Source organism: Macrotis lagotis, chromosome 2 (genome assembly GCF_037893015.1).
Source record: "Macrotis lagotis isolate mMagLag1 chromosome 2, bilby.v1.9.chrom.fasta, whole genome shotgun sequence".
NCBI lineage: Eukaryota > Metazoa > Chordata > Mammalia > Peramelemorphia > Peramelidae > Macrotis > Macrotis lagotis.
The window spans coordinates 215209692-215225246 of NC_133659.1; the positions used below are offsets into that span (position 1 = coordinate 215209692).

The 15555-nt window shown below is 34.3% G+C and overlaps 1 protein-coding gene across 3 annotated transcripts in view; it reads left to right on the top strand.

Annotated features, from left to right (window-relative positions):
- The window catches only part of RGS9 (regulator of G protein signaling 9), a 100634-nt gene that overhangs the window by 61329 nt on the left and 23750 nt on the right, over positions 1-15555 (top strand). For 2 of the 3 annotated variants that reach the window (XM_074224729.1, XM_074224730.1), the window contains exons 10-12: positions 1340-1369; positions 2169-2230; positions 13270-13383. In XM_074224729.1, coding sequence (XP_074080830.1) covers positions 1340-1369; positions 2169-2230; positions 13270-13383 — 206 coding nt within the window. The remainder of the gene's footprint in view (positions 1-1339; positions 1370-2168; positions 2231-13269; positions 13384-15555) is intronic. The other variant, XM_074224731.1, reaches the window with a different exon arrangement.

Here is a 15555-nt window from a genome sequence, read left to right on the forward strand (position 1 = left end):
TCTGAATTTTGACTGAATTGAATTTGGAGAAGCTTACTTCTCAATTCTGAGTATTCATTTCCAGCAATTGATCTAGCCATTTTAGGGCAAAAATTACTTCTTGGGGATAGCACCATCTTGTGGATAGAATCTAATGAGACCTACACTAGTTTAAAACATAGTTTCAAGATAATGCTCACAGTAGATATATATGTATTTTTGAGACCCTAAATTGTAAAGTTAATTTTGGGGGGGGGATAATTTCATTTTTCATCCTTTAATATAGAACCATTAATTATATATTCCTGAGGAAAAAAGTCTATTAATAAATTCATTCACTACAGCTAGGTATGTTAAGGTGCCTTGATATAGAATACACATCTATTTTTTTGGGGGGGGCAGATATCAAATTTTCAATGTGATAAGGAACTTCTTGTGTGCAAGCTCTATCTGCCAATTCAGCTTATAATTTGCAATTTTTTTTTAGGAAATTGGATTAAGTGACTTGCTACACAACTAATAAGAGGCAAAGGTCTAAGATCAGATTTGAACTCAGATCCTTCTGACTCTAGGGCTGGTGCTTTATTCACTATGGCACGTAACTGCCCCTTGCTGTTTATAATCTTAAGACAGTTGTCTAAGGCACCAAGAAATTCAGTGACTGGTCTATGGTCACACAGGCAGAAATTGATCCCAGATTACTTTTATTCCAAAGCTTGTCCTCTGTCATATAATACTGATGCTCATACATATCTAATAGGACATAGAATTAAACATATCTCTCTATATATACATATATAGAAATATCATATATAAAAATTTATAAGTATATTTACATACATATACATATATTTACATATATATACCTGCAGGTAGAAAAATATTAAAAACCCTAGCTCAAAACTCTTTTGACTAGACAGGTTGGTATAAGCACAGGACTTAAGGGTTAGAAGACTTGAACTCAGCCACTTGCCAAGATATATTGATTTTGTGTATCCAAGCTCTCTGAACCTCATGTTTCCTAACTGAAATGTGGGAATAATAATAGTACTGTAACCAAGGTTTAAAGTTATTTGTACTGATTATCTCAGTTTTTTCTTGTATACTTTATATTGCATTTGCCTACATTGTGATAGAATCAAACCAACTCATAACTAACCCTAAGATTCATTAATGTGCTCTTAAAGCAATGGAAGATGATATTGGCAGATCAGACCTCCATCTTTTTTTGTTACTCAGTTCTGCTATGGTTTGGTAAAGATTGGAGAGATTCAGATATTCAAATAAGGAAGAGATGAGCTCATTTTTTGGAAGTAAAATTGTTTTAATTGCTTAAAGATTTTTTGTTTTTATTTTACAGAAAAAAACAATTGGCTTGGTCAGAAAAGAGGTAATTATGCTAATAAATTCCAGTAAGATTAAATTTTGAATAATGCAACAAATTTGATACATTTTGTAATTTCTATCATTGTTATTTGTTGAGAGACATTGACTTTCCTATGTGTTTGAATTTTAAGATCTGAACTGGGTTGCCCTGTTATCTATGGACCTGGAATTGAGTGTTGTGCTTTGTCCGTCCTACTATGGCCCTTGTTCTTTTCTCCTCACTCCCCCAACTCTCTCCATGGATTCTTTCAGATTGTCCAGAGTAGAAAATTATTAATGGTCATCCCTAGATCTGAAGTACTTCTTACAGAGATGTGCCATGTTTTTTGTGCCTGAATTGATATTGGCAGATTATGCTAATGGGGTTTGGGCAGAGAAAAGAAAGAGGACAAGAGATTGTTTAATAACAACTTTAAAGCCAGGAAGTGGTGAAAATATTATCTGTTTCAGGCATCACTACTTCCTGTTCCACCCCTCCCCCCACTCATTGGAGTTTGTCAACAGTATGTGAAGGAAGACAATGGTTCAGAGTGTTTTCCTATTTCTCTATTTTAGAATTTCTAGAGCATTTTTCAATCATTGTCTTCCCTTTTAAATAACAAATTAAAGGTTGGTAAAAACTTCTTGTCTTGGAATTGGGAGTCACTCCATCAACCATGGAAGCATACCTTCTGATGTTGATGATGACACTTTGAAGCTTTGATTCTGAAGGGAACTGTTAGTCCTTTAGAAGTGATGTGGGAACAGATACTATCCAGACAGGTAAGAGGTTGAAAATCTTCTAATATTTTTGTCCCTTACAGATCATGTACTATCAACAGGCTTTAATGAGGTCTACAGTGAAATCATCAGTCTCTCTTGGAGGGTATGTTACTGACTTTATAATCATATAGGTAAAGTTTTAAACAAGTGTTAAATGTAAGTGATAAGTAAAGCAATGTGGATATATAAAGATATGTCTGACCCATGCGTGGTATGAGTAGATGTTTGATCTGAAATCTATTCCACCCCCTTCTCTAAGGGAAACTGTAAGTTAAACCCTTGTGAGGAACAAGAAGAGAGTGAACAAGAAGACTAATTGCAATTTCTTCTTTCTCCAAGAGGGTTAGTTGATTAGGATTATATCTGTCTACCACACTTCAGATAACTGTTATCTAGGGCTATGATACTAAACATTTAAAAATAAAAGATATTTTTCCTGAACATATAATTCACTCTTGTGAGCTTAGCCCCCTTCTACCAAATGGTAGTTACAAAAAGTTATCATGAATAGCTAGAATAACTTTTTCAAAGTAAATAAAAAACAGAAATTAAATCACACATGTTAGAAGAGAACGAAGAATATTCAAGAGAGTAAATGAACTCTTTAACTGGTGATGAAATCATATCTCTTCTGAACCAAAGATAGAAAAAATGATCTTATCAAGGGGAGTCCACTCTTCACAATCTCTAGGGCTGCAGGTGCTGGAAGTCAAGGAACACGGTAGGAAGCTAGATTCCTCACATGTCTGGTAGGATAGGGGACATCCTGTCCACTATTCAAAAGTCTGCTTTTGCCTTTAACAACTGCCTCTTTTAACATCCTCCAACCATTTAAAAAGTACTTTATTTCCTCATATAGGTATACACCATGATAGCTACTAAGTAATATTCTCTTTAACTAATCAGGAGTTATGTCACACTATAAGCATCATGGTCACAGAGTGCCTTTAAAGGCATTGCCCAAGCTGAGTGGGCAGAAGTACTACATAAAGTTGAGATGGAAGATAGGAAATTTGCTCTACTTTGACCTATGACTGATTAGGCAACTCTGAGACTGATCATCTTGAAACCATGGGTCAGAATCTTGGCAGTTCAGTTACAACTCTTATTCCAGAGCAGATCTCTAGTTGATCATGTCCAAGATGGTACTTTAAGGAAAAATCCAAAATGTCTTTGGAGTCCAGTTATATTTCCAGTTTTAATTTTTGTATGGATTACCAAGATAGGCTATTGACTTTAAGCATTTGCAGCTATCAATGATAGGTTCTGAATAATAATTGCAGACATTTAAGAGGCACAGAACATCAGCATTGAAACAGACCTCTAGTTTAACCCATAACTAAAAAGGAAACTCCTACTTACAATTAGCAAGTGGCTCTCCAATATTTTATTGAAGATGTCCAATTCTGAATTGGAGAGTGAGACGTCCACTCACTACTTCCTGTAGCAGAGCTTTCAGGTTTACAAAGATTTTATATGCATTATGTCATTTCATACTGACAATAGACCTGTGAGTAGATCTATTTTATCCCCATTTTACAGATTAGGAAGTGGAAACTCAGAGAGATGAAGTGATTTGTCCATGATCCTATAGCTCACAAGTGTCAGAAGGGGAAAATTTTTGTGTTGCTGTTTACAGTTCAATGATTGCAGCTAAATCTTTGATGTTGGTAAAACTTTTCCTCCATAGTACGTTTCACATCCTTCTAAGAGTTTCCAAAGAGTATTTCCAAATGATTTCCAATGATTTCCAAATGATTTCCAATGATTTCCAAAGAGTACGTAATTTAAAAAATATTAAATATTTTACTTGACAGATTTCTTCTTAGTTCTGGAAATTTTCTGGGCAGATAAGAGCAGATTTTATTTATTACAGGGCTAGACTTAACTAATCAAGTACTCAGACTATGTTAGCAAATCTTTTTTGGAGTTTAGATACGTGATTTCTTTGGGGGTAGAGAACTCCAATCATAGAAGAGCCCTGTACTTTTGAAGTTCAGCAACTCATCTAGAACTTTTAGTCTTAAAAAGTTCATAAGAGGTTCAGAGAGACTTGATTAACATCACAGAAATAGTAGGGGGACCCAGGTCTTCTTGATTCTAAGGTTCTTTTATAACAACTCCATATCACAGCATTATTAGGATGGAAAATGGTGATGCCTTCTTTATGGCATCAAAGTGGCTAAAAAAATAGTCTGGGAAAATCTTATCTAGCTAATAGTGATAATTATACATAAGAAAGTCATAATTTTTCATCCTAGTCTCTCCCCACTATGTTTTAGTGACATTAAATAGAAAGCAAATAAACAAGAGAGAAAATAGTAAAAAAATTTAGGCCCATTGCCTTTTTGGAAAAAAAATTAGGACTATGACTTATTTCTATTAGATGCTCCTTATTTCATTAGACCTTGGATAGTAGTTGAGTTCTTGTTTTCTAACTATTGTTTAAGCACAAAGAACATTTTACTTGGAGTCTGAAGATAAGGGTTTAAAGTGACTCAGCCACATTCAAAATGTGTAGTGTAAGGCAAATCACTTAATTGTTTTGAATTCTAGTTTGTTTATATGTAAAATGAAAATGATGATATTTCTATAACCCAACTCACAAGGGGAGAATCAGATAGATCACGTGTATACCTATATATCAGATATTACCATCATTCTTTAACTTAAAGATCAATTTGAAAAATGAGGTTCAAACAGGAATAAAGTCAAAATATGATTTACTTCTTTATTTTTTCCCCATCTTTATCAGGATTTAAATAATATATATATATATATATATATACAGCATATATATATATATATTTAATATGGCAGATAATATTTGACCAAATGAAAAGGACTTAACCAAAACTATAATCATAATTGTAGACATTAGGGTATCTTCTTTAGTGTTATCATATGCCTTGGAATTACTTTTTTTTTTTTTAGTTTTTTTTGCAAGGCAATGGGGTTAAGTGGTTTGCCCAAGGTCACACAGCTAGGTAATTATTAAGTGTCTGAGGCCAGATTTGAACTCAAGTACTCTGACTCCAGGGCTGGTGCTCTATCCACTGTGCTACCTAGCCGCCCTGGAATTACTTTTAAGATACATCCTGTTCATCAAAATTATATAACTTAAGCACTACTCTCCAGTGTAATAATAATCATTCAGATTTATTTGAAGATTTATAAAAGCTTTGCTCACAACACTCCCATGGATTAGGTTAGTATAAATATTATTATCCACATTTTTATGGATGAGGAAAGTGAAATGGCACAAGGTTAGTGATATGTCCCTAGATTCATATAATTGTTAATTGTTGGAACTGAGATTTGAACCTGTCTTCTATGTCCTTTTTTCCACCATTATCACACTTAAAATATAGATGACTTTCCCATGACTCATGGAATATGCAATGTGGTTTTAACCTCTCTGTAAGCAAAATGCTCACCCTTTAAGGATAAAGGCACAACCATTTTTTTCAAATGGCCTAGCTGCCTAAAAATATGTGTTGATTCAAAACCACTGACCTCATCTAGAGGAAATTTGCTTTGCACAAAGTCCTGGGATTGGGTTTATATCTCAATTCAGTCCTAATACAAGGCTTGTATGATTGGTGAAAGTACCTAGAACTAGGCAATCTTTTGGAGAAATGAGAACTTGAGGTGATGTCCAAACCTTAGTTTATCTACTCCCATGATTGCCATTGGTGCTAGTTAATTGCCATAAATTGTGGTTACCTATTAATAGCTAATTGCCATTGGTGTCTGTTAATTGCAAAGTTATGTGCAAACTGATCTTAGTTCAGAATATTTGAAAGTTGAGTTGAAACTTACAGTTAAAATGATTATGTGAAAAGTTGTAGCGAAACTTAGTTCTTCCTCATGAATTCCAACACATTTCTGAAAATGGTTCCAGGAAAATGAATGGAAATGATACCAAAAATAAATGTAAATAATCTCTTTCCTCCAGTTAAGAACTACATGAAAAGAAGCTGGCAGAGGCTGGTAAATGGGTCAGACTGGGGAAGTCAGTTTGAACTCTTAAATAATAAATGGATCATAAGAAGCTGGTTATAGTTATAAAAAGAAATCATAATGGGAAAACTAATAGAGCTATTGAAAAGGGACCTGAAGTCAGCTAGTCAACACTTTAAGCAGAAGGAACCCAAATCAGCATGAGCTTTAGTAGTTGGAGATATGAAACTAGATCCTGTCCCTTGCCAGTTGAAATAGAAATGAGGGATAGTTCTTACAGATCAGTTTAGAAATAGGCAGGGCCAAGGCCAAGTACTTGTTGGAGAGCTGGGAACCAGTTCTAGTGACAGGGTAAGAGGGTACCAGAGACCTAAGGCTGGCATAATGTCCAATATCTAACTGGGAACTTTTAGTGTGACAGCAGAGGAACCAGCTGCTTATTAGAGATCATGCAAGGAGAAGCCAGATATCTTAAAAAAAGATCAACAAAACTGAAAACAAAAATTAACTTTGAATTGATTAATAAAACTAGGAGCTTTAACAAAAAAAACTTGAATGAAATAGATAAACCATTTTTTGTTTGTTTTTCTTTTTTTAAAAATGAGGTTGACTAATAGAAAAAATTAAACAGAACTCATAACAAATAAAGAAGAAATTAAATTATTGGAAACTATTCTTCCTAATTATATGCCAACTCAACAGATAATAAATAAAATTGATGAATAGATATAAACTAACAGTTATAAACTACCAAGGTTAAGAGAATAAGAAATGGAGAATTTAAATAATTCAATCTCAAAAATTTTGAATGATCCATTAAAAACTCCCCCAAAGAGGGAAAAGCTATAGAATCAGATGGATTTGTAAGTGAATTATAAATATAAATATAAAACCAAAGAATAAATAATGATCACATTACATAAACTGTAAAAAAATGGAAATGAAAGGTTCTTGCCAAACTTTTCCCATAAAATAAATATGGTCCTGGTACTTAAGCAGGCAGAGTTAAAGCAGAGAAAGAAAATTAACTAATGTCTAATGAATATTAGACACTAAAATATTAAATAAAATAATGGAGACCATCACAGCATATTAAAAAAAGTTTAGATAGTATGATCAGCTTATATTTATACTAAACAGGCAGAGGTCCAATATTAGGAAAACTGTAGTGTAATAGATCACATTAACAAGAAAGATATTAAAAACCTCACTATTATGTCAATAGATGCAGATAAAATTGACAAACTACAATACTCATTAATGTTAAAAATATGTTTAAAAATTCTGAAATTGATGAACCATTTCAAAATTTGGAAATAGTAACTATATGAAACCAAGAATTAGCATTACATATAATTGAGAAGTGCTCAAGATCTTTTGAATAAAACAAGGTATATAGCAAGGTTGTTTATGAAAATATGTAATTGCATATTATACATAATGCATTGGAACTCTTTGCAAAAGTAGGATGAAGTGCCTAGTAGAATACCAGCTGCTTCACAGACTTGCATGCATTTCATCTCTCATTTTTTCCCCTTCTACTGTGAGATTACTAATGAAAAATCACATGAATGCTTGAAGTCAGGAAAGTTAAATGTGCAAATGTTGAGATTGACTGTATGGAAATTTTTACAAGGGTTAAGACCAAATGCCATTCATTAGCTGACAAATGGTTAAAGGATATGAAAGGGGAATTTCCAAAAGAAGAAAGGAAAGTCATCATCAGTGACTTTTAATAAACCTAAATCACTAATAATAAGAAAATATTCTTTCTCCCTCACGGTCAACAGATGGACAAACCTGACAAAAAAAGAAAATGACACTTTCTAGAATGGTTGTAGGAAGACAGGCATACTAATGCTCTGTTGGTAGGGTAATGAAGTGGTTTAGTCATTCTGAATTTCCCAAATCATTAAACTATTCATATCATTTGGCAGAGAGAGATTATGTACTAAAGGCTCAGAATGAGACATCTATTTTCTAACATTGTCAATATGTGGATTTATTTGTTTTATAGAATTCTATTTGTTATATACAAGGGCTTTAACTTTCAGAGGAGGAGGTTTATAGGGTCATGCAAATTAGTCAAAACCAGGTAAATAGTTTTATTGACTTACATAATAAACCTTAAAAATTTTACATCTTTAAAAAGTTTTATTTTTCAATATTTCCTTTTGCTGTAATCACTTGTTTTCCATATTCTGGCATTAAGCTCAGAATACGTACATGTTACTAGGAAGGACTTTTAGTTGTAGGGGGAACAGAGAGTTATAAGGGCATTCAAATTAACAAGGATGAAGCCATATACATTTATGGACATATAATAAATGTTATGGGCCACCTAGGTGGTTCATTAAATAGAGTGCTGGGTCTGGAATCAGGAAGACTTATCAAATCTGGCTTTAGACCCTTAGTAGTTATGTGCCCCTGGATTTAACATTGTTTGCTTCTGATTTTTCATCTTTAAAATGAGTTGGAGAATTAAATGGGTAAACCACTCCAGAATCTTTGTCAAGAAAACTCCCCAAATGGTCATAGAGAGTCAAGAATGAATAAAATGACCTAACTACCAAAAACACTTATAATTTTTCATATATTTTAAATTTTAATTAATATTAATGTGATTCCACAAACTTTTGACAATATTTTTTATCCTTCATCATGAGAACATACCACATTAAGTGTACTTTTGATGAGCATATTTTTCCAAATCTAACTTTGATTATACTAACAATAATTAATAAGATTTTCAATAACATTTAAATAGGGGTATGCTGCAATCAGCTCAGACTGGCTCCTATGTACTTAACTGAAAATTCAAAGGATTCCAAACCATAGTACTAAGAAGTAATTAAAAATGGTGAAATAAGCTTAATTTGATTTCATCTGATCAGGATCAAATTACTGCAGTCTGGTGCCAATAGAAACACATGACCATTGCAGTCACAAAATTAAACCACATTAAAGTTATTGTTCATCTCAAGTAATATGCCCAATCCTATAAGGGGAGGAGTCTGTGTTTATGTCTTAGTGATGAGGGGGAAAAAAGGGAAGAAAAGAAGAAAAAGATGTCAGTGAATCATTAAAAAAATATAGAGAGGTGAACAGAAGTTCAGAAGAGGACAAGCAAGGTAATGTTAAAATTACCATATACTTGAAATATACACTTCTCTAGAAAAAAAAAATCCCCAAACTAATCCTAAACTGTGAATAAGAAAGATTAAAGTTTTCATATACAGTCCTTTTTTCCCTTTCTATTCTTTGGACATTTAAGGAAATGTTTCTATTTGTTGATGTAAGACAAGTTTGTAAAAATAAAAAGGAATGAAAAAAAAGTTTAGCTAGCTGTGAATTTCAAATACGGAAGATTTATTTTTTCTGTGGGAGGAAAATGTTTAAAAATACAAACAAAATATTTGCTAAAGGGACTGGTGTGGGAGGGTGGCTCATCACCTTCTCCTTTGCTTTACAGATAATAGACTTATTCCTTATGATACTTGGCAAATTCAAAGGCCTTCAAACCACAGTACCAAGAAACAAGCTGTCCAGTCTAGCTGATATTTCAGGAGTGAATTTATTTTGGGTAGGAACTGAAATCAGGGCATGGCAAGTTTACTCATTCAGCAGGATTTCATTGAACTCCCACACTATTCCTAACATTGTGAAGAATTGCTACCAAAAAAAAAGTACTATAATTAGACTTCTCATTTGTCTAACCAACTAGGGTCATAGTTAAGGCAAGGTTCTCTTATGTGACACTGAACCAACTGTATTTATCAGTTTCCTTAAGAGAAGGGAAGAAAACATTTTATGAAAGGAAACTATATAGGTTGGTTATAAAATCTGTGTGCAAATTTAAACTTTAATAACCTTAGCCATAGAAATGATAGAAGCATAGTATAAATGTCATATTAATGGCAGAAACTTATTATTTTGGGGGTAAGAAAATTTTTTAAAAATTTTGAGCTCCAAATTTTCTCCCTCTTCCATCTTATTGAGAAGGCAAGCAATATATATATAGTCATGTGAAACATGTTTCCATATTAGCCATTTTGAAAAAAGAAGAAAAATAAAGAAATTGAAAAACAATATTTGCATTGAGAGTTCATTGCTTCTCTGAGGGTAGATAGCATTTTTCATCAGGAGACCTTTAGAATTGTTGTGGATTATGTATTGACCAGAGTAACTAAGTCTTTCACAGTTGATCATTGCTGTAATATTTGGGTTACTGTGTACAATAGTCTCCTGGTTCTACTCACTTCACATTGTATCAGTTCCTATGTTATATTAGGTTTTCTGAAACCATCCCCCTCTTCATTTCTTATAACATAGTTATCCTATCATGATCTTATAAAAGGTGGATTCTTAAATTTTGTACATATTACCATGGTCATTGTAGGATTAATTAGTTTTCATTTGTTTTCACAAAAATAATTCATGAAATTACTGAGTAGCAACTAAAAATTGGTTTGGAAAATGCATCATGTGTTGGTTGTTATATTGAAAGTTAAAACTTTAAGATCTTGGCTTTTACATGCCATTTAACATATATTTCTATCTTATGCACATTTAAAATTATTAAAGTTTAAAGTCAGAAAAGGACTTTATAACTGCACTGTAATTTCTGTGGCTACCAACAGAAGCCTACATTAGAGAAGATACTTGTAATTATTTGACCTGATGTATGTTAGTTTCAAAGCAGATTGGGAGAAAGCCTTCTTAGATCTTGGTTTCTCTTGTGACCAATGGTAGATGTGTTTTAGGCAGTTGGCTGAATCAGGGATATCATCCTTGACTGTGGCATAATGACCCTTAAAAAGATGATTTCAACTTCCTTAGTATAGTGCTCTAAAGTGTATTGGTAAATGTTTAACAAGAAGTTCTGGGAGAAAAAAGTGCCCATGAAATACTTGTAAGTTTAATCCGCATCATTAACATTTTCTACCTCATTTCTCAAGTTTAAACAATGAAAACAATGCATCAAGATCTGATTTTAGTATTTGCCAATTTCTATATTGTAAATGCTTTTAGTGAAAATTAATAACTGGCCTTTAAGAAGTTATTTCAGCATAATTCTGCATATTTCTGACTCTAACCAAATGGGAAACCCAGTCACAGGTCTCCAGACCTGATTGACAATATTATTGTGAGTTTATATTGATAAAGGGGAAAGAAAAGCAAATTAGTAAACATTTATTAAATGCTTACCATGGACAAAACTCTGTGTTAAGAGTTGGGGATATAAAAAGATGCAGAAGACAGACCTTACCCTCAAGGAGTTTACACTCTAATTGGGGAGATAACATACAAAGTAAGCTATTTACAGGATAAATAGGAAATAATTAACAATGGGGAAGGGACAAGAATTAAGAAAGGTAAGAAAAGCTTCCTTTTAAAAATGGGATCATATACTGATAATACTCACATGAACCTTCTCAGTTAATAGAGCAGGTAGAAGGAGCTTTCATAGATGAAGCACAGGAGAAAACTGAATTTGAAGATAAAATGTGGTGTAGAAATGGAGTCAATAGATAAAAGGGAAATGTAATGGGAGAAGGAAAAAGGAGAGGAGGAATAGGCTAAGATATTTCATATAATAAGATTTTTCTTTATTACAATGAGCTATTGCAATGATATGGAAGGGGGGGAAGGTGAGGGGGAATGAGGGAATCTTCCGTCTCATCAGAGGTGGCTAGGAGAGGAAACAGCATCTATACTCAATGGGGTATAGACATCTGGAGTAAGATGGAGAGGGGAGCAGGGGGAAGGGGTGGGGATGTGAATAAAGGAGGAGAGGATGGACCATGGGGGGACAGTGGTCAGATATAACACATTTTCTTTTTTACTTCTTACAAGGGGCTGGGATTGTATGGCTTGTCCAGGGCCATAGGGCCGGATGGATGCTGGGCCTAAGGGGTGGTATGGAGGGGCTCGGGGCCTCTTGGCTCCAGGACCAGGGATCTGTCTGCTGTGCCACTCCGTTACCCTGAAGCAGAGACAGAGTGAAAGGAGAGAGAAAATATAGTTCATGGTAGTGGAGAAGTAGGACTGGAGGGAGTTGCGATCATTAATGGCAACAGTGGAAAAATATGGAAGTAACTTTTGTGATGGACTTATCATAAAGAATGTGACCCACCCATGACAGAGCTGGTGGTGTTGGAACATAGACTGAAGCACATTTTTTATTATTATTATTTTTTGGGCGGGTTGCAGGACAAATGGGGCTGGGTGGCCTGCCTGGGGCTGCACAGCTGGGTGATTGTTGTCTGAGGCCGGATTTGGACCTGGGTGCTCCTGGCTCCTGGCTCCTGCCACCCAGCCACCCCTACTATTATTATTATTACTATTTTATTTTATTTTGGGTCTTTTTTTTTTTTGGTTTTTGTAGGGCAATGGGGTTGGAATGGCTTGCATGGGGTTACACAGCTGGGTGATTGTTGGGTGTCTGGGGCTGGATTTGGACTCTGGTGCTCCTGACTGCAGGGCTGGTGCTCCATCCACTGCACCATCTGGTCATACCTGCTATTATTATTATTATTATTATTAATTTTAATTTTTTCTCTCCCCTTTACTTTATTGCTCACATGGGTCTATATTTTTTGGGGGAGGGGGCATTATGTTTACTTTTAAACAAGAATATTTTAGTAATGTAAAAAAAGCATTATTTGTACAAAATAAGATTAAATAAAAAATAAATTTTAAAAAATGGGATCATAGTTGACATTAAAAGGAAGTCAAGTGAATCTACAGACAGAATTGAGGAGGAAGAGCATTATCTAGGCATAGGGAACAGCCAGAGAAAATACCTGGAGCTGAGAAATGGAGTATTTTGTTCATGATAGCCTAACACTTTAACATACTATTGATGGAGTCATGAATGGTAAACTTCTAAGGAAATATGTTTATTTTCTTTTTAAAAAATTACATTTTTTTCCTTTACATCAGTGTCATCTCTTCATACCTCTTTCCACACATTCTTTGGCCAATAGATACTTTCTTGGGGACAAAGAAAATAGTTAAGATATGATACATTGGTCATATCTTTTATGCTATTATGCTTCATTTCATACTTACAGTCCAACAACTCTGCTGAGAGAAAGGAAAGATGTTTCACTTATGGTTTCCTGAAATCAAACTGCATCACTGGATTAATCAATTTTCTTTTCATTTTCTTTTTAGAATTGTGAAGTACAGTGAACAGTTCTCTTCCAATGATCCCATAATGTCAGGATGTCTCCCTAGCAACCCTTGGATAACTGATGATACCCAGTTCTGGGAACTGAATGCCAAATTGTATGTACCAAAATTATTTCAAATATTTTATTTTCATTATTTCAAATATTCAAATATTTTTGTGTACTTTTATATATTATTAAGATCAGAGGTTCCCAAACTTTCTTTGGTAATAGTTCTTTTAGTGGCTCAGTGGTTTTTCTAACAGTTCTATTTATTGAGTAAATGAAAATTCAAAATATCCCTTGATGTCCCTATGAGTTGCTGCCCACCCGAAGGTACCAGTTTACACAGTCTGGGAGCCAAGATTTAGATTATAAATTTTTGAAAGGTAGGGACTGCTTTGCTTCAGTAATTTTACTAATCAATTTAGTGGGTTCATTTTTATCGATTTAAAACTAGAGGGAATCTCAGAAGTCATCCCACTCGTTTTGTAGATGGGGAAACTGTGCCCCAGAAAAGTTGTGACTTGCCCAAGATCACACTGGTAGTTTTATTAGTATTTTAAAAATTAGTATGGGGGCGGCTAGGTGGCGTAGTGGATAAAGCACCAGCCTTGGAGTCAGGAGTACCTGGGTTCAAATCTGGTCTCAGACACTTAATGATTACCTAGCTGTGTGGCCTTGGGCAAGCCACTTAACCCCATTTGCCTTGCAAAAACCTAAAAAACATTAGTATGATTTGTGTTTATTTTCACATCATCATCATTATTATTATTATAATACATTATGGAATAGCACTCTGGCAGAGAGGGCAGAGAGCCAATTTTGGAATCAAATATACCTGGACTCAAGTCCCACAGTTTGACACATATTGACTGTGCGATTCTGGGCAAGTCACTTAATGCCCTAGATAAATCTCTAAAGACCATAAATCACAGTACAGTTGCCAATATGCATTGGTAGAGGGAGTTTCCATGCTAGAAGTTTGTTATATGGATAAAATCCCAGGTCCAACACACTCACATACACACACACATCTATTATATTATAAAATTGTATTCTTACAATTATTATTGTTATTATGAAGCATCCATTGAAGAGGTAGTAGGTGTACAGTGGAAAGAGCATTAGCTCTGAACTTAAACAGCCTAGGTTCAAATCTTGCTTGTGATGCTATCTGTATGACTATGGGCAAATCACTTAGCTTCTTTAGTCTTCAGTTTCCTCTTCCACAAAATGAGGGGGATGGTTTAGATAATTTCCAAAGTCTCTTCTACTCCTAAATCTTATGAACTTCTTTGAGATTCTTTGATGCTTGGTATTTCAGCCTTCTAGGGACTATTCATGATGGACAATAAATTGTGCACCTCTTGAGCTCTTCAGCCAGCAAAAGCAAATTGTATTGTGAAAAGCTCTTTTGCTAGTTGTTATTTCAGTAGTGGTTAGTCAAAAAGAATAGAAGTTGCATTCATGGAGCTTGAAACTGGGACATGATGACATCATCTGCCTCCACAGTAAATGACCATATAACATCAAGATGGCAAAATTACTTTCATTTGAGTGAGTTTTTGGTGGTAACTGATATTGATGAAAAAATGTTCCCTGTACTCCAACTGAGCCACAACTTTTTGGGGGGATAATCTGTTGCTAAAAGCACAAGTTGAAATTGCAGACCCTGAGAAATTCCTGAGGATTGTGGTCATTTTTATTTTTGTGCTTCAAGTGTCTTGCATTGGTACATTGTACATAGTAGGTGCTTAATAATTATTTTTTGAACTGGATTCAGCTTAACATCTGTCTTTGTACAAGTGAGTACATGGCTCACAGTGGGTCATCATCTGCAATTGCTTGGGGAAAAAAATTTAAAAAATACCTTTTTAGATGGATGAAAATAAATTGATCAAAGTAACTCCTAAGCATAGGATACAATAGAAAACCCAAAGGAAATGTACTTATCTGCCCTGGATCACAGATTCCCTCCCATTTTTCCTATGCGTCAGGGTAAGGCTTTGGTTGCTTGGAGATTCAACTTTGTAACTACCAAAGGAATAACAAATTGTATATAATAGATTTGCACTTTCATGTGAAGTAATCTTTTTTTTAAATTATACTGTTATGGAAATGCTTGTTTTATTCCATAAAAATGAAATTAAAAAAAAAAGAAAGGGAGGGGAAGCATGTGAAAGGTGTTTGATAAGGGGGAATGAGGATGGTAATGCATAACTACTCAGTTCAGCATGGAGTCCCTAGGTTCGAGAAGTGGAGAGATTTAATTGCAATCTTCATGGAG